The 20,104-nt window shown below is 42.7% G+C and overlaps 1 protein-coding gene across 2 annotated transcripts in view; it reads right to left on the reverse strand.

Moving 5' to 3' along the window:
• The window catches only part of slit3 (slit homolog 3 (Drosophila)), a 219,424-nt gene that overhangs the window by 98,307 nt on the left and 101,013 nt on the right, over window positions 1-20,104 (reverse strand). Inside the window, exons 5-6 of one of the 2 annotated variants that reach the window (XM_036568481.1) lie at window positions 12,701-12,772; window positions 1,588-1,659 (exon numbers count right to left, since the gene is read on the reverse strand). In XM_036568481.1, the coding sequence (XP_036424374.1) occupies window positions 1,588-1,659; window positions 12,701-12,772 (144 nt within the window). Of the gene's footprint in view, window positions 1-1,587; window positions 1,660-1,808; window positions 2,348-12,700; window positions 12,773-20,104 lie in introns of those variants that run through there. The other variant, XM_036568482.1, reaches the window with a different exon arrangement.

Here is a 20,104-nt window from a genome sequence, read left to right on the forward strand (position 1 = left end):
ACAGGTTTTGCTTACAGAAGACACACCTACGTATGCATTTTTTCCATATAGTGGCCTTTTTGAAGGCCTCCAAGTTTATTCTTTGGCATTAAGGCATTGTAGTAGCTTTGAAAGACTATTCATGGTTTTGGTGCTGTCCAATTTTATAGCTTGTGCTTATTTTTTTAAACCAATTACTCATGTACTTATCAAAACAATCATTGATTATAGATCAATATAGCAGACGCAGTAAATTACTTCAATCACTAATAGTCTTACAGCCCTCAAAAGGAGAGACAGTCTTAGGTCAGGTCTCTCGCTCTCCCTCCCTCTCGTCCCGTCTCCACTCAGTCTCTCCTAATTCTGTTGCTCCTCAATAACGCCTCAAAAACTTCTCGCAGCCTAATAGTGATGTAGTGCTGTGCCATCGTGCTGCTGTCTGCTCTATTGCTGGGGATAAATGGACACGGAGGCTGGACTCCCCCCCGTCCACTGAGGGCTGCTCGTTTGGGGGATGAGGCTGGCACTTAGCACTATGCCACTGGCCTGATGGATGGGGCTGCGGCGTTCACTGCCTACTGTTCTCTCGCCCCCTCTCTCTCTCTCTATCTCACATGCTGTGGCTTTTAACATGCAATCTTCCATCTTACTGCACAGTTCTTTGCTGTTTTGTCCTTATGCTTGGCTAAGCAGCAGCCCTATGCAAGGATTTATTCACAGCATACAATAGGAAAGATTCTGAGTTTTGAAGGTGACTGAGGTTATAAAGGTTATGTGATGAGGTCATTAACACACCACCCCGCACAAAAAATGTAAGTTTTTCTACATGATTAGAACACTGCATTCATGAAGAATGGACCAATAGAAATACTCCAAAAATGGCTCTTGTATGAAATCTTTTCACGTTAACTCATTTAAAGTTAAGAACGTTTTGCTTTCTCTTGTAATGTTACCATTTTGGAGACTTTTTTGGTTCAATGATGATAAGCTCATAGACTGAGAAGTTCCATGCTAGCAGCACTGTTAGCATATTAGCAGTGCAACAGGGAGAACTGATGCTAACCGTCAATGCTCAGCATCTGAGTGACTACAACTCAGGATTTGAAGTAGGAAAACTGCACTACACATGCACTAACAGGAGTAGAGCCTCACTTTTCTTTTTAGCAAAGAAGTACACTATGCACACAGATACGACAAGAGAAAAGTCAACAGGAGCACATAACATCTTCAGCGGAGGCGACAATGCAAGCACGATGCAGCACGGGATGACAAACGAGCAACTTTCACTGTCGCACAGTCATTACGGCTCTCTTTTCTCTCACGCACAGACGCGCAGGCGGCGGCAACAGATTGGCCAGGGTGACTCCGGCGCTGCCACTGCGCCGCAGGTAGACTGCACTTTCAAATGCAACACACTTTGTCCTTCGAGAGCGGTCAGGGCTAAACGTGCACGCACAAACACTACACGCATAGCCACAGACAGAGAGCAAGAAGTGAGAAGAGAAAAGGAGAGGATAAAAGAAGAGAGGAGGGATAAAGACAAGAGATGAGAGGAGAGAGGAGAAGAGATGAAGGGAAGAGAGGAGTGAAGAAGGGAGGGGGACTTACAGGATCTCCAGATCGCGCAGGGCTCGGAAGGCTCCATCTTCGATGCAGCTGATGTGGTTGCTGTCCAGTTGCCTGCAGATGAGAGACAGGAGTCAGCAGCAGGTCTGCAGACAAGCGGGTGGGGGAGAGGGGGAGTGAGGGAGAGGGGAGGAGGGGGTGGAGGAGCGTGGGGGGGGCTGCAGGAGGGAGGTACACGCACACACACACAGCTGAGCTCTCACCTCCACTCTCCTCCCCGCAGTCAGGGACAAGGACCAAATGACTAGAAGTGGCCTGTCTGTGGCTACAGCCCACCATACCCCCCTCCCCTCTCTCTCTACCTCTCTCGTTCTTATCTTTCTCTCTCTCCTCATCTTATCACCACACTCTATTTATCCTGCTCTAAGAAGGTATGGGGGCAAAAAGGTAAAGCGAGAAAGAGAGGAACCGAGAGAGAGAGAGAGAGAAAGAGAGAGACAGAGAGGCAGAGAGCCAGTAGAAAGACAGTGCTCTATGACAGCATGGGGCAAAAAGGTAAAAGAGGGAATATATTGACAGAAACATAGATGGAGGGACTAGAGGGGAAAAGACAGAAGACAGATGGAGAGGAGATGAAAGGGGAAAGTAGTAGAAAGAAAGAGTGAGAGAGAGAGCATTAGACAGAAAGAGCCATTTAAATGGCTGCAAGAGGGTAGGAACAAGGGGAAAAGAGGAAAGGAAAGAGAAAGAAAGGTAGATAGAGAAAAAAGAGAGGGACTTCGCATAGAGAAAAGACAGAGAGAGAAGGAAAAAGAGAAAGAGAGAGATGTAGAAAGACAGAGAGAAGGAGAGTGCTCTATTTGTCCTGCTGTAAGAGGGAATGGGTCAAAAAAGTAAAAGTGGGACAAAGAAAGAATGGCAAAGAGAAGGAAGGAGAAGTAAAAGAGGAATAAGGAAGATAGAGAGAGGGAGAAAAGGAGAAAGTAGTGAAAAGAGAGAGAGAGTGTGAAAGAGAGAGAGATGTGGAAAGACAGTGAGACAGAAGGAGAGTCATCATGCTGCTCTATTTATCCTGCTGTAAGAAGGAATGGGGCAAAAAAGTAAAAGAAGGAAGAGAGACAAGTAGAAGAAAAAGAAAGAAGGCAGGGATAAAGAGGGAGAAGGAGGAGAAGGAAAGAGGGAGAGAGCATGGGATGCAGGAGAAAGAAAGAGGGAGAGAGGGAGAGAGAGAGAAGTAGAAAGACAGTGAGACAGAAGGAGAGTGAACAGCAGGCTGGCTATAGTGCAGCCCACCCCGTCTGTCAACTCTCTGTAAATATTAATTGCATTTTCTCCCCCACTCTCTCCTCCCTCTCCCTCGTTCTCTCCATCCATCCTCCCCCTCTCTTTCACTTTCTTTTTTTTAAGTCAGAAAGGGAGTAATTTCATTACATTAGAGCACCCAATCCATTACGAGCTTTTACCGGCTCTGTCACTGAAACAATTTCATTAAAGGAGAGGGGGGTTGGTAAATCAGACTGGGTCACGACGCTGGACTCGCACACTCGTTCCTCTTCCCTTCTCTTTCCTTTTACTTTAATTTGCAGGCCTAAGTGTTCACCCCCCCCTCAACCCCCTCTGGATGATCACCCAGCCCCTCGTCTCCAGCCAAAAAAGACGAAATGGATAGTTTGAGACAAAAAAAACGAGTCTTCTGAATGCTTTTCCTGAGTCATTTATTCAGCTCAAAGGCAACAGTGACATCTGACCTGCTATAGACCCAGTGCCTTTGCCTCTTTAGAGATAGGGGTAATAAAACAGAACAGTGCCCCCCCAATACCACTCCTTCCTGCTTTCATTCTCCTTCTTTTTTCCCCTGAAAAGATGCCCATCTGTCTCTATAAGAGAAGAGGGGACGGCACGAGTTTCTCAGAGACGATTCAAATGGTACCACTTACGACAAGAACGTTATCTATCACGGTGAAAATGAAATAAGTAGGAGCTGAATTAAAACAGCAGTCTGCCGTAATGTCTGCTATAATTCCATTCAGGGCAGACCGATACTTCTAGGTAATCGCCCCACTTGAGTAAAATGAGCGTCTGAAATTGCACATCAAAAGACACTTGACTTAGAGCAGTGGTCTTTAACTGAGTCTATGAAGACCCTCAAGCCAGTCTTCAAGGCCTTGCATGAAGACTGCCGGCTTGGAGTGAATGGCATCTGTTGTATCTCCCTATAACACCACTCTTAACACGCTTAAACATAAAGGTGCCAAAGAGAGTCCTCGAGTGATGCCACAGAAGAACCACTTTTGGTTACCTAAAGTGCTTTTCAATGGACTATTTATTAAAGAACCCTTTTTATAAATGAGATGTGCAACCTTTTATGGTTTAAAGAACCTCCACATAGGGTAAAAGTGTTTTAGAGTCATACAGAACCGTGCAAAAGTCTGACCATCATTCATTTATGACATTATGAAAATAATACACATGCACAAGTAAAAGGGAAGTCAAATGAAAAAAGTGAAACAAAAACAGAGCTTCCAAAACTGGAGTTCAAATAATCCCTAAAAGTTATAGAGAAAATGGGACTCATAACAACCATGCCAGACCTGGTAGACCACCAAAACTGTCCCCATCAGATAAACAGTACTTTCAGCTTAGAGAGATGAAATCAAACTCCACTCTTGCTCCAGATGTGAAAAATCCCCAGGTGTAAATCCTGCCACTGTGAGAAAACAACTCAACACTATGAGCCTGAAAGGATGTGTAGCAGTCAAGAAGCTGTTACTGAGAAAAGGAAACAGACAAAAAGAAGAAATTTGCACTAGAAATGTGCACCAAACTGGACATCTGAGGTGTGGATTAAGGTTTATAGACAGATGAGTGTAAATTTGTAATAGGCATTACTTGGGTTGAAGCAGAAAACCAACTTCTAAGACTGAACTTTGGAGATGTGCCAAAAATCTCTGTGCAGATTTCTTTGAAAAACTGAAAGCAAGACTCCTGAAAAGAATGGAAGCTGTAATAAAAGCAAAGGGCTGTTACACTCTCAGAAAAAAAAGGTACGAAACTGTCACTGGGGCAGTACCCCACATGTCACTGGGGTGGAACCCTCAAGGGTAAATCTCGGTACCTTTAGCCAGGGAACATAATTGTACCATAATATATAATATTTTCTAAGTTGTATTGACGCCACACACCCCGTCTCGTCTCGTCTCCAGGCTTTTCATTTTACTGTTTTGTTTTAAAACATTAGGTTATGAAAAAGTACAAATGCATACTTTTCACCTGAGAAAAACTCATTTAAGGTGCACAGTTGGACCTTAAAACCACTGTTTTACCTTTGAGGGTACATTTACATTGTACCTTGATGCACAAAAAATGTACCTGCACAGCACCTTTGTTTCTAACGGTGTACACTAAACACTGAAAAAATATATTTTAAATATATTTAGTTTTTCTGTTAAATATGTTTTTCACTTTTTATCTGATTCTGAAAAATAATGAACTTAATGCATTGCATTTTGTGCATTTTGACTAAAAACTAAACACATGAAGGGTGGTCTCTGACTTTGCACAGTACTGTATTGTATATATACCCAAGTAAAGAAACATTCAAGAGCGTTTATCTAAGAAACTGTTGTAATACTCCGGTGTCATCGTTTTCTGGAATAAGGCCAAAATGCTCACAAGAGTAATACAAGGCCATTTCCATATTTAACAAAGATAATAATCATCGTTCACACATGCGTGGCTGATGGCCTGGTGTGTGTACATATGTGTATGGATGTACAGTGTCTGTGTGTGAGGTGGGACATGGTGGGAATGGAAGTCCCAAATTTAATTTCCTTCACTCTAATTACATTGGCCTTTAATCATCGCAGGCATGAGCCGTATTGGCAGTTTGATGCTCCTGCATTGCCAGTGGCCCATCTGGAGAGGGTCGAGAGAGGGGGCGAGAGAGGAAGCCGTCCCGGGCCCCCGCTCCCAGCACCCCACCATCAATCTGTCAAAGATTCCTGATGCTAACCAGCAGTCCGGCACCTCCTAACTCATTCGGGGCTGCCGCCATCAACGTCCATCAGCAGAGGCAGCAAAACGGAGATGAGACCTCAGCCCTCGTGCAGCATGGCTGATTCTGAAGGCTAGCGAGGCAGGGCTGAAGTCATGAAGCAGAGCAATATCTGGCGTTCTGTTCAGACTTCCAGATCTGGTTTCTATGTAGGAATGTCCCAATCCAATACAAAAGAGCCAATCAAAGCACATTTGAACAATTTGCTATTGGCTGTATTAATCCCAATCAAAATTTTTAATCATGGCCATTTTACACCATTACGCCACTGTCATAGAGGTGATGTAAAAGGACAGTACGCACATGATGAGGCAGAGTTTTGGAAATTAACAAGAAGTTGAGAAGAGAAGAGGAAAAAAGAAAACAGCCCAGCAGCTCCTCTGAAATGAATGGGTTAGATGTGAGATCAGTGCCCCATCTGCAGTTAAGCTATCCGCGTTTCATCAACACATGGTTGAACTAGACGCACATACAATGGGAGTGTGAGGTTAGTACACTTGAAGCTGTGTTTTAAATATGGAAGCAGGCCTGGCATATTCAAAACAATATTTTCAGGTCATCCAGAAATTAACATATCTTAAAGTGGAATTCCACCGATTTTTCAAATTTCTGCACAATGAAATGGTTAACATGACCACAAAAACATTCAGAGTGGTTTGATGTAAAATGCTTCATTCTACAGAAACTTACTGAGCCAAAACTGTTAACAGCGTTTGTGATAGGAACCAGACGTCTGTAAGGTTTAATGCCTCTAAAAGCTACCTCACACAGTTATTATATGAAATGGTGATGAATACACCTCCTGATGTCTGAGACATCGTTTTACAGTAGCTTTGTAAAAGGTTTTTGCTCTAGAATGTATTTTAATCAGTTTATTTTAATCCATTCATGGTGGAAGGATACAAGAAGGTTGGTCTTGGACAAAATAATCCCTGAAGAAATTATTTTTGAATTATGCAGGAATTTAGAAAAATCAGTGGAATTCCCCTTTAACTAAACTGGAATCATTTACCTTTAAATGCATAGTTTGTTAAAAAAATCAAATGTATACATTTTTCCACTTATGCTAGATGTAGTGCATCAGTCAAGACAAGTTTGGGGTCCAAATTTTGCTTCTTTATTTTAGCGCTGGAGCTATGAGGCTAACGTCACTAACAAACATTAGAAATCAACAGCCACCCATACATCAGCATACATCCTCAAAACGCCTCTTAACCTGCTCAAACTGGATCCAGCTCTTCATTAGGATCATGTGATTTAGGACGTACTTTGACTTACTGTGTCTATAAAAAAACTATAAAAATGAACAAAACTTCACATGTAGTTAAAAAATGGTCATTCCTGAGATGTTCAAACTAAAAATATACGTTTATAAAAAGAAGCAACAGATATTGCATCTAGCTTCCATATGCTATACGTGACGCAAACATACGAAGGGGAGTCAGAATCTGTGAGGTAGTTAGAACAGTTGGCTTACTGTGTTTAGCCACACGGAGAAGTTCTGTTCATTTTTATTATTCACAGTAAGTCATACTGCATCCTGAACCACTTTGAACCACAGTCTGTGTGACTTAATGAAGACCTGGATGCAGTTTAAGAAAAGTTTATTTACAGAAAAATGTATTTACAGAAAATATCTGGGTGACTACTGACTTCTAGTGTTTGTTACCAACATTAGCCTTGTAGCTCCAATGCTGAGTGAAAGAAACAACTTTTTCAAGTCAAACATTTCTTGACTGATCAACTATATCTGGGATAGGTGGAAAATTGTATAAATTTGAATTTGTATAAAAAATGGCTGTGCTATGTGCAAAATAAATGTATTGGATCACACTGATATTGGCAGATTCAGAACTAAATGACTTGGATCTGGGCAAAAGAACTTGATCAGCACATCCATAGTACAATGTACAAGCTGCATTCTGTTGCTTTTATCATGGTGGGGTAGGAGAAGAGTGAGATTCTAGTGTTCGGCTCCCTGTGGCGAGTGTGTGGAGTGTGTAGCAGTGTGTAAAATGCTGAGCCGAGCCATCCGCAGTGACACATCCAGCAGGTGTGGCCGCTCGTAAAGCCGGCCATGACTGCCCCTCACCCTTTTGCTCGTAACTCACCCTAACACCCCCACCTTCACACATACACATGCACACACACACCACACATAGACACATTACTAGCACAGCATTCTGGGTAGGGCACTGAGGGCCTTTTTTGTTCTTTATGAGCACCCAGATGAACGCTTCATATAATGGCACAAAAAGGCACATGTGGGCGCTTGTGTGTGTGTGTACATGGAGATTTAATAAGGCGGACTCTGCCATTGCTTGAGTTATACCCATGCGTTCTTTTCTCCACCAGGGCTCTCTCAATCACACCTCTGCTGCAGGTGATAGAGCATCCTCAGCCCACGGCGAGCAGGCAATTCATGCGGCTCTATGCTCCATTCGCACTCTATGAATAACAATGTCAATGGGATGGATGCACCAGGGCCTCGTTCACTATTAATCACAAACTCACAGAAAACATAATGCAATGCTCTCCATACAGCAAGGACACACATATAATAGTGACATAGTGCTCATCACACAGCTTTCTGCCTATTATCACTTCACTGCGCTGCATATGACGAAATACTTGGGGCTGCTTTTGTTGTAGCAGTTAAATCTGAACGCAGCTCGCTTTCAGTTTGCAGACTGACTTAAATCCTTAAAATCCCAGGCTTATTACATACTAAGGCTTATTATTCAGTAACTACAGGGGCTAGTTGAGCTATTCTTAGGTTACAGAAGTTGTAATGAAACTTTGGGCCCGCCCATGGGCCCTGGCCATTTAAGGGGTTAAACTAGTATAGTGCCTCGGGCAGATGTGCAGAAAGACTGACTGTACGACTGTAAACACAGACAAAGATACCATCTTGGGGTAAATGTAGAGCGCTCCATGCAAGCTCGTTAGCCGCAAAAGGCATCTTGACGGCCACATTAGCCAGATGGCCACTCGGTGAAGAGAGGACCTAGGATGCTGACTCAAGCATCCTAGGGGCTGAGGAGATGCAAAGAAGGTTATGAGAGAGAGAGAGAGAGAAAGAAAGAGAGAGAGAGAGAGAGAGAGAGAGAGAGAGACAGAGAAAGAGAATCAACTCTGCTTCCACAGTCGCTGTTGGCCACTATATGCTAGTATACCAGGAGGGCATTAAGACACAGAAAGCATTTGAGAAAATCAATGCTCCCCTGGACCAGAGCCGGTCCGCTTTTTATTCTCCGCTCCCCAGTTAAAAAAACCAAAGGCTGGACTATTTCAGGAATTAAATCAGGAGTCACCTTGCTGTGTATTGAGGGGGGGTTAGTGGGTGGGAGTAGTAAGTGGGATACAACTCTCTCTTTCCTCTAACTCCTCTTTAATTCCTCTCTCCTCTCCTTCCTGAGCTGCTATTAGAAAAACGTGCTAACCTACCTTTGCTTAGCCCAGCAAAAAATCAAATTTACACAGTCTCCCCATTAACAGAAATGTAGTCCATCAGCCAAGATATGCCTAGTGTCCAAGGTTTTGCTTCTGTATTTCTGCACTGGAGCCACATGGCTAATGTAGCTAACAAGTAATGGAGGCTAATATGTATCTAAAGAAATTAGCAAAATTCGCTCTTCAAGATGCTATCTGTTTTTCTGTTTGCAGTTACATTATGCACTGTTCTCTATTTTTACAGATCACAGTATATCATATAATGTGAGATACTAGTCTATTAACCATGTTATTTACTTAAAACATGATTTGAGGCAAGTCATATAGCTCGGATGATAACTACATTAGCCTACATTAGCTACTATGCATGATAGGCAATAAATTGGCCATCGGTATGTCTTTGCTGATCCACTATATTTGGAGTATATCTGTGTAAATTATATTTTTTTCATTAAACTACATCTTTAAAAGTCATCTAAAACTTCTGGCCACCCATGTGTATCTATACACATGATGTTCAGTGAAAGACAAGCTCTTCCACCCACACTACATCCAATCAGAATTGACTTCTGAGTGACAACTGTCTTGTGGACAAAATGTAACAGAAGGAGGGATTTTGTGAAATACATATGTGTGTGTGTGTGTGGACTGACTGCAGTCTTTAGTCGCCTGCTGAAGCGAGAGAGTGTGTCTGCATGTATGCCCGCAGAGACCCGTTGACTCATGTAGATGAGTGAGGATGCGCCTGCAGGCAAGGAATCATTTGACGGAGGTCAGCGAGGTCAGAGTTGGGAGTGACACTTTGTTAACTGAATCTGACCAGACCAGGGCTCGCTCACACACACACACTCTCTCTCTCACACACACACACACACACACACACACACACACAAATGCAATTACCTTGCACAAGCTCACCATCAGCTAATGAAAACGATCGTCTTACCCATGAATCTCAGACAGTGGGGAATCGCTTTCCTCTATTCTCCTAATATGAAACCAGTCAGTTTCTCTAAACTCAAACTGTCAATACCAGCACAGAGCTGGGACTGTTTAGGCTGTCAAACTCCCCAGACAGGCTATATCTCTAGATCTAAGTACACAGTCCTACTCCTATAATAACAAATACTATGTTCTGATCAAGTTTTTTTGCCCCCAATCTCAGTCCAAGTCTTTAATTGTTGAGTATCTGATATTTATATTCTTGTATATAATACAGCTGCATGCAAACATTATAGTTAGTAAAAACAATTCAATTTAAGTAACATATACTAGGCCACATGAATTAGCTATAATAACATCACTTTATTTTTAGTATGTGCATAATGCAGACACAGAGTCAGGGGGTCATTTAGTGGGGTAATATCCCTCTAACCAATCATCATGCCCCACTAAACCTATTATTTTGCACATGCTTCTAGAGTGGCATGCTGTGAATCGAAGTATAGCTGTATCTCGTGTGTTGCTGCATTACACACCCCATAAGAACAGTGATTAACATAGGAGGGTTTGCATGACCATTCTGTGTTCGTTTCATTTAAGGGATGTGGTTTTTGTTGAGGGAAAATAAATTAGCAGACAGATTTCCTAAATGAGTAGGCTTTTGGCGATTTGCTGTTAATGTGGCTGTCCTGTTGATTCTCTCCTGAGTGTGATTTACGATTGTCAAACTCATAATAAAGTCTCCACTGAATGTTTATGCGCTACTTTTTCAAAATGACCACTTCATGGTGTCTTAAATGCATAACTTTCTTATCTCAGTCTGCACTAGCGTAAGTGAAGCATTGCTTTCTCTTGGATTTGAACGCACTGTTAGTCTTACTACTAAGTGCACATTTTGTGTGAGGCTAGTTTAACCGTGTTTTGATGAAAGGTGGCTAGCTTAACCACTACCTTTGCAGGTAATACAAGTGGCTATTTCCCCCATTAAAGTAGTCCCTCAACTGCTGTTAGCTTCTGAAAATGTGCCTCCCTGCTGCACGTCGTTTATAATGTCCTCATGTCACCTCTATTACAGTGGCACAAATAAAACTCCACTCAATGAGAAAAAATAGCCTTAACTAAGAATTGGAACTGGATTGAGTTTAACATTGTTGATACTGATCCATAAAATATGCATCAATTGGTTCCATCCTGATACAGATCAGATTGGGATGTCCTTAATAAGAAAAAATAAACATCCTAATATGCAGCACTGAGGCTGGAGAAGCAGGAAGAAGTCTGCTTCATGACACCAAGTACAGGCTTCCAGCACACAGCAGGACTGAACTGACCCTTGAACTGCCTCTTGAACACGACTTCCATCAGATAAAGCAGGAAACCTTCCAGAACTGCACCGCACACCCAAGCCTGGGAATGCGCACAGCAGCCGAGGCCGCATACCACGGCTGATCTTTAACTACAAACAGAGCAAGTGGCCCATTAATTGTAACCTTAACAATCGCACTCTCCCATTCATTAGGACGAATTATCGATAAGCTGGGCTTGGGCTCCAGCCCTGACCTGGAGATGCACACTGGAGCTGGGGAATGTGCCGTTTATTGTTGTAGGCAAGAGACGAAGGATGTTGGCTTCCAGAGCCTCCACTCCTTCCACGCAGGAGAAGTGCTGAGCTTTTGAACATGGATATTTCTTCTCTAGGTCAAAGAGCATGGTTTGGCTCTAGATAGGGCCCATCTGTGCGTGCTTTGTGTCCATTTTTGGTCAATTTGTTGGTTGTCTACAGGGCTGCAACGATTAGTCAATAAAGTTGTCAATGTCCATTAGGAAGAAAAGCAAATGCGGACTTTTGATGTGTCATTTACTTGAAAAAAAGGCGCTCAATGAGGCTCGATAATGTTCATCTGATAATGCAGTCATTTCGACAGATTTCAAGACACTACAGGAAGTGTTGGAGGCAGCATGACTTCTATTGTTTAGCTGCGCTGTGAAAGGATAAATTGCTTGTAGCATACATGGAACTTGGAATAGCATACTAGAGGGATTAGCTGATCGAAAAACAGTTGATGGGTTAAGCAACCACAGAATTAGGGGGTCATTCAGGCATGCTGTGTCTCGTGGCAGACTAACCAATTGACTGACTAATATTTCAAAACTGACACAAATATTAATAAACAGTAACCCTTTTTTCACATTTTGATCCTGGTAATTGTTGTGCTGACTGTTGTTGCTTCATAGACAACAATGAAAAAAGATGTGCATTTGAGAGAGTCTGTAAAGGCATCGTCTGAACTAGGGCACTAGCTGCACAACACGCCATGAACAAAATGGTAAGAACGGTTCCTAGGTGTGCTATTGAGAGCATAAATTTGTCAAAGTCCATTAGTGTAATTGCGAGTGGTTGGGGAACATTACTCACTGCAATATCCTGAGGACATCTATCTTATTGAGCTATACTGATTAATTGATTTCTCATGATTGCTAAGCTTATCAAGTATTAAGACAAATGAGCCAAAGGACACAGACCACAGCTGCAGCTCTTGGGGAAAATTTGTTCCCTTTCTATTGGGTAGATAGTGTAATACTTCACAGCCTGTGCTAAATAGAGTGGACAAGTTTTTCATTTATTCTGGCATAATGGAGCGAGACTTTAAATCTTTTTTAGGGTGACAGCTGTTTAGACGAAAGCGCAAGCAGCACTGTACTTACAGGTTCTTGACGTTTGTGATTCCGCGGAAAGCCTTACGAGGAATGGCCTGAATCTGGTTCTCACTGAGGTCCCTGGAGAGAGAGAGAGAGAGAGAGAGAGAGATGAAATGTTAGGAGAATGTTTGAAGCCACTTCACATTTCAGAAGAAGCATCTGAGGCCAGATGGGCATTGAGACGCTCCAGCCTCTCTGAATGATATGACTCCGCTTTGAAGTCCAAAACCAAATTGTTCAACAGACCATAAATGTCACATCTTCCTTTTTTCTTTTGGCCCTCCATCACCGTGAATGTGCGCGTGTGTGTGCCTTTAATGTAAAACATTTCTAAAACATTTCCTTCGGAGCATACTCCACGAGCCTTTTATTATTCTCAGGAAAAAAAAATAGAGAAATTACATTTAGTTTATGTAACATGAGAATGTAAGCTGGAAGAAAGAAAAAAAAACAACCATCTCTACACAAAGACATCAGCATATTAATGGCCAGCAGTTTTTATTTATTTATTTGTCGTCGTTTTTTTAAGCGCGGTTATGAGCCAAATGATTTTTGACATGTCACAATGGTTTTGCTTAACTTTATTAAGCTTGTTTGTTTGTAGGCTCATGCCAGCAAATATAATTTGAAAACCAGAATGCAATTACTGGCCAGAGAGGAAACAAATGAGATATGGAATATCTGGCCAGCTAATCGGAGCGTCTGCCTCGCAGTCATGCCTGCAACACACAACATGGAGAGCTCTGAGCTTGGGTCAAAACGCCTGCCCTTGCTACAACCAATTTCACTGATAAACAATCAGGCACGGCTCCAAACACTCGGAGGCCTTCTGCCAGGCTCCCTGCGTTCTCCCTAATCATGCATCACCTATCGGACTGCCAGCAATTTCCTCTTAGGAGCATTATACAAACAGCATTTATCAGCTTCCCCCTCCTCCCTGCTTCCCACTAAAACTGGATATGGACGTGTTTTTTAGGAATCAATCAACTTTTATTAGTGCAAAAAAAAAAAATCTTAATAACTCTGTTATGCTCTGCATGGAGAGAACATAGGGTTTGGGGCTCTGGCTGCTTTTGATTGGTTCTGACATGTTCAATAGCCTTGTGTTTTCTTGGATTGCCTGTCTTTGTTTGCAAGTGCTTAGGTCGTCTTGATGTGAACAGCGTGCTCTTTTGTGTATGCTTCCCTCAAAAACGCTTTGAGCTCCATGCACTGTGGAGGCAAACTGCATTAGCCATAATGGCTACAGAGAAACGAAATAAGCCTGAGCAAACGTGCCTCACTGTGGCCTCCACATACTCGCCTGCTGACTTTCATGGTACAAATGCAAAGCAGACATAGAGACAAGTGTGTGGAAGAAAAGAGAGCATACTTGTGGTCACTTTTACCTACCAGAATTTTAAAAATCTACTAGCCAGTCCTAGCATAGGACATGTGATGTTCCTAGTCATCGCTAGTGCAGGAGATGCTAATACCCAGTATTCAGGCAGGAGATGTGATGCTAATAGCCAATCCTAAGGCAAGAGATGTGATGCTAATTCACAATGGAGAACTCCCTGTGCGCCTACACACTCCTTATAACTCTAGTTTTGAGGCAAGAGATGTGATGCTAATAGACAATCTTAAGGCAAGAGTTGTGACGTTAATATCCAATTTTGAGGCAAAGGATGTGATGCTAATAGAAATCCTAGCGCTACTAGCCAATCCTAGCAAAGGAGAGCAAATGTTTCTAGCCCATCTTGGCCCAGACCGCTACTAGCCAATTCCAGTCCAGGACACAGGATGCTACTAGCCACTTCTAGCAGTGGAGATATGATGCTACTATCCAATCCAAGTGAAGAAGATGTGATGCTACTAGCCAATCTTAGCATAAGATATGTGATACCACCCACCATTCCTAGCACAGGGCTTATAATGCTACTAGCCAATCCAAACACAGAAAACATAAAGCAACTAGCCAACTGTAGCACAAGACATGTGATGCTACTAGCCATTCCAAACCCAAACTGCAAGATGCTACTAGCCAATTCTAGTCCAGGGCACAGGACACAACAAGCCAGCCCTAGATCTCACTATCCAATCTAAGCGCCAAGAGCGCAGCACTGCACTTCCACGGCTAATAAATGTTTTATTGTTTTGTTTACTCAGTGGAATTTTTCCCTCCCATCATTCTGACAAAAAGGCAAATTGTCCCAGCCAAATAAGAGCAGTTATGAGGAACTATCACTCTCTGCGGCGGCGAACAACTCGCAGCTCCTTTTGCAGAGTGACAGTGAGATGAACTTGTAGGCGAGCAGGGAACACGCCACAGCAATAAGCTGCATTAGGTGACGCTTAATGAATAACGACTGGAAACTCGAAGCTGTGGCTGTAAAGAGATAATGAAGGTTTATGAGAGTGAATCTTTGTGCCAGGAAAAATAGCGACACGCACAGTATTCATCTTCTTTGGTCAGACTTCTAAATAAAGTGCAAAGAGCCAATGTAAACATTTTCCTCGTGGCTCTATTCAATATTCATACTCCATGAACTATTCATGGTTGCGCGTAGGCCTACACAAGATCATTCGGCGCTGCGGCCTGCAGAGGTCAGCTTCAAACTAAAAGAGGACGTTGCTGAATCTCTCACATGCAGATAACATGTGTGCAGGGGGGAGCGCATCCGTCTCCCTTCTCTGACAATCTGCTTGCAAATTTCATTAATTTTATTTTCCTTTCGCCCTCCTCCTCCTGACTCACAGGACGGCTGCCATAAATCTCCTATTGATTCCATTAAAGCCTCCCATGTCCAGACAACCTGGCAGCGGCAAAACATATTACTGATAAAAGCTGTACAACACACAAGGATAACGGAGCGGGAGTGCAAGGAGAATCCGTCCTCCAGCGCACAGCACATACACAAGCCGCACGCAAGAAGAGCTTGGGAAATATTCAGGATGTGTTTTGGTCAATTCTTTTTCTTATCACACTTCACAAATGTCATCCTTTATCTGTTTCCTTGAAAAATGGAATAAAGCGTTTTAGAGCTGGATTATTTGCCCTGCGTTTTCTTCCCGATGTTTTCTTCCTCTCTCCGCAGGAAATGGAGCGAAAGGCGCAGAGGCAAAGTATGATTGTCAAAGACGAGCAAGTATAAAGAGTGTATTACTGTAACAGGGACAGACAGAATACTGAAAGCTGCCTCCAGAATTTTTTCCACAGATCAAATCACTGTCTCTCTCTCTGCTTCCAATGCAAGTCTTCTAATGTTGCAAAGTCAAAACAAGCATCAGTCTCTCTCCAGCTTATCAAGAGCTCACTGCAGCAGAGGCTGTAGACTGGGCTGCTGATTCGTCTCCTGCCTTGTCCGTGCCTCTCCTGCTATCTATCAAGCGCGTCCTGCTTGCTGGTCTTGGTTTTGGCAGGCCTGTTATCTGCATGCCAAATTGAATCTAGGGTGGGAGATCCTGTCAGAGGCACTGAAACCTGTCACTGGTCTCTGTTCACAATGGAGAACTCACTGTGCACCTACACACTCCTTATAACTCTGTTCCACCTAAATACATCACCTGTACACCCAAAACCATGCCTATACACTTGCCATAGAAAGTCCTGTGGAGCTATCTTTGACATTTTGCTAACGTCAAATCTCATGTCTCTGGTCATGCTAAGCATGATTCATCATACCATTCTACCTAAAAGACAAAAATCTTGTTCTCTTGCAATCCTTCACTGAAGTGTAGTGAGTCTTGCACAGTCTAAAAATGTCATCTGCGTTTTGATTACATCATAAAATTATATTAACCAATTATATTATGATTCATCTCCCTCTCCCACCACCTGAACCAATCACTGAGCAAAATACTCAGCTAACTCAGAGACCCACCTTGATGCCATGTTTCACCAAGAATTACGGAAAATGTGCTGTGATTTTTGATTCACGTTGACTTTGAGTAGTTTTTAATACAGTGGCTGCTTGTGACACTTATTTGCCTTTCTTGGCCATCATTGGCTGTGTTGACATGACATTTGAAAGTTTAAAGCTGCACTACATAAGTGTTTTTTGTTAAAGTCAGGAGGAAAAAACATGTTAAAATACGCTGTCCATGCACTTCTGCGAGAGACAATGTAAAGGTTTTTCAAACAACATCATATGTCTTCACATGCTAATGTCACATGTACAGCTTCAAAAAGGAGATCCCGCTCAATGTTTAAGGTGTCAAGTTCACTTACATCCTCAGAAGGCACATCAAGTTTTGGCTGAAGTTGTCTTGAACACACCCGCAATCATCCAAATCATGTTCAGGGAAGGGTTCTGAAGCAGAACCAACATCCGCACATTGCGTGCAGTTACACATTTCCACCAGAGAGGTCTCCAAATCCCAAATCCAAATCCAAAAATTACTTTTTGCTTAATGATAAGTACTGAAAATGCCTAATCCTAGTAATTTCGCACCCCTTGTGGTCTTGTTGCATGCACTGAAATCAAATTTCTTACTCCTATTTGATATCTGCTTTCCAGACACCCATACACTCTAACTGTAACTCACTATAACCAACTTGTCCACACTCTACAGCCCTCTGCCTCCCCCCGTTTGTACACACATTGTCTTGTCCCAGCTGTACTTAGATGCTCACTACAAGCTCCTATTCTGTACCATATGCTCACTGTACCTTTCTCACATCAACATCTATACATCACAGCTAAACCTCACTGTCCACCCCAGCCCTCCAGCACATGCAGGTGAGAGGTTACGGAAGACCCGCGGCCATTCCTATCAGGAATATTGCATTACATTATTAATTTAAAGCAGGCCTTCATAACGGAGGCCAATCACATTGCCTTCATATTACATCTAAGGAGCGTTCACAGCTTCAGGGAAGGGCAGCTCCCACTGACAGAGCGTAAACTGAGAGTTTTTCATGGGTGTGCGCTAGAGGCCATATACATGGTGCTGTCCAGCACGGTGGGTTACAGAATGAGGAGCCCAGGACATACAGACAGGCCCAAAGAATTACAAAAGCACCACAGGCTCGGGATTTCAGACATATTTGTTTTTCATCAGTGTGTCAAGGGGAATCAGGCGCTAGAGATGGCTTGAAGAACCGACAGGGTTAAGACAGCGGCTGAGCCCGGTCAGGCACTGTGCCCTCTCACACATGAAGACTTGTTTTTGTACAATGTCAGGATGTGGGGTCAGATACATATCTCATACAGAAAATCAAAGACCACCCTTCACTTATTTAATTTCTAGTCAAAACAGCCAAGTTAAAAATTAACAGTACAAGTTAATTTTTTAGTTTCAGGGAAAAAGCAGAAAATGTATCTTGGCTGTGACTAAACAGGAGAAAGAAAAATCACCAAGTCGAGATAACAATGATTTTCTCCACTGTTCTAAGAAAACTAGCAGCTTCTTTGTTTCAATTCCAAATTTTCTTCTTTTTTGCCTATTTCCTTTTCTCAGTAATGGCTTCTTGTCAGCTACATCCTTTCAGACTCATGTTGAGTTGTCTTCTCACAGCGGAAGGATGGACAGAAACATCTGTGGATTTTTTCAAATCTGAAGTGAGAGTGGAGCTTGATTTTCTCCTCTCTCTCAAAGAAGACAGCTTCAAGTACTGGTTATCTGATGGGGGCAGGTTTGGTGGTCTACCAGGTCTTGCATGGTTGTTTTGAGCCCCATTTTCTCCACAACCTTTAAACATTTTTTGAACTCCACTTTTGGAAAATCTTCACTTATTTTCATTGGACATTTAACAAAAAAACATGTATTTAATGGCTGTTTTGACAGAAAATGTATCAAAAATAATACAAGAAAACAAAGAGTTTTTCTCAGTGCTGTACATATGTATTGTGCATCATGCAACAAGACCTCTCTATTCTACCCTTTCAAAAAAAAAGGTGTATGAGATTTGTGTCCTGAAAATGTACAAAAACAAGTACATACTTACACAGACACAGGGTGCATGGGTTATGAGATGCACATTTCTGATTTCTTTCATTAAAGACACAGCCAGAACCAGAGGGGAAAGAGGACCCCCTGAGGGCTCCATAAGCGCTTTGTTTTATGAAACCGAAGATGCCTTCAATGGACGACTTCTCCCCACTGCAATCTCTGCGCATTCCCATTCCAGCTGATGCATCTGACTGCTCTCTCTCTCTCTCTCTCATTCATCTCTCTCTTTCGCTCTTACTCTCTCTCTGTCAATCCTCATCCTCCTCTGCTGTGATATTGTCAGGACACTCCTACACCGGGGCAGCAATTCATTTAACGCTTATTCGATAAAGATATATAGAAAGGTGCATAATAAATACTGACCCCTTCGCCGGCTCGTATTTCAGCCCTTTACAGCCCTGCTTATGGCTATGATGGGCGGAGGACAGCGGTGTAGGATTCTCCCGCAGTTAGTGGAGGTCTCCATCTTGGTTTATGGCGGCTTTTAAAAATGGAGGCAAATTAAACCACTATGGATTCCTGGCCTTGAAAGACTCTAAAGTGTAATTGGCTTTCTGGATGACTGTAGCTCTTAATTAAAGCAGAGAATAGAGGAACGTTTTCATTGGCTCACATGAGGGGTAGAGAGAAAACAGAAGCCATAAGTTGCTATCTCTTTGAGGAATGGTAACTGACTCTCTGACTCTCTCTCTCTCTCTGTCTCTCAGTAAAACGCCAGCCTGCAGAGTCAGCCCACGTTCTCCATTAATTCGAGTTATGATTGCGGTTTCTCTGCTGAAATATATCTCCAAAACAGAGAAGAAGTGGAGGCAAATGTTATAATCTGGCAGGTGGCAGGGAACCAGCGAAGAACCACATGCTGGCTTTGGATATGAAGCTCCGTTCTTCATGAAGAGCAGCGCAGCATCATCGTGTTACAGCTCTTTAGCTGGAGGTTACTGCCCTCCGTCAGGCTTGATGGAAAAGACAGCATGGCGGTGTAGGTTAATACTCGTCGGCTTGTTAAACTCAAATAGTACAACTTGCACTACATTTGGACGTGTAAAAGGCAGCAGGCAGATGAGGGCTTAAATGAAGGCGCTGGGGAGAAATAAGCTGAGCTACACTAACTATGCTCAACCTTGCAGAGAAAGCAATGCCAATGAAACTACTGAGATTTGAATAATGCCTAGGAGAGGATACAGAGGAGAAGGAGAGGGAGAGAGAGAGAGAGAGAGAGAGAGAGAGAGAGAGAGAGAGACAGAGACAGAGAGGGGGGAGAGAGAAGGAGAAAAATGAGAGAGATAGAGAGGGGGGAAGAGAGAAAAACTAAGAGAAAAATGAGAGAGAGCATTAAAAATAGAGGAAAAAAGAAAGGAAGAGAGGGACAGAGAGAGGATAAAAAACACAAAGGTAAAGGTGAAGAGAGAGAGAAACAGAGAGAAAGAGAGAAAAAGAAACAGAATGACAAAAGACAAAGAGAGAAAGAAAAAGAAT

The sequence above is a fragment of the Colossoma macropomum genome, unplaced genomic scaffold (genome assembly GCF_904425465.1).
Source record: "Colossoma macropomum unplaced genomic scaffold, Colossoma_macropomum, whole genome shotgun sequence".
Taxonomy (NCBI): Eukaryota; Metazoa; Chordata; class Actinopteri; order Characiformes; family Serrasalmidae; genus Colossoma; species Colossoma macropomum.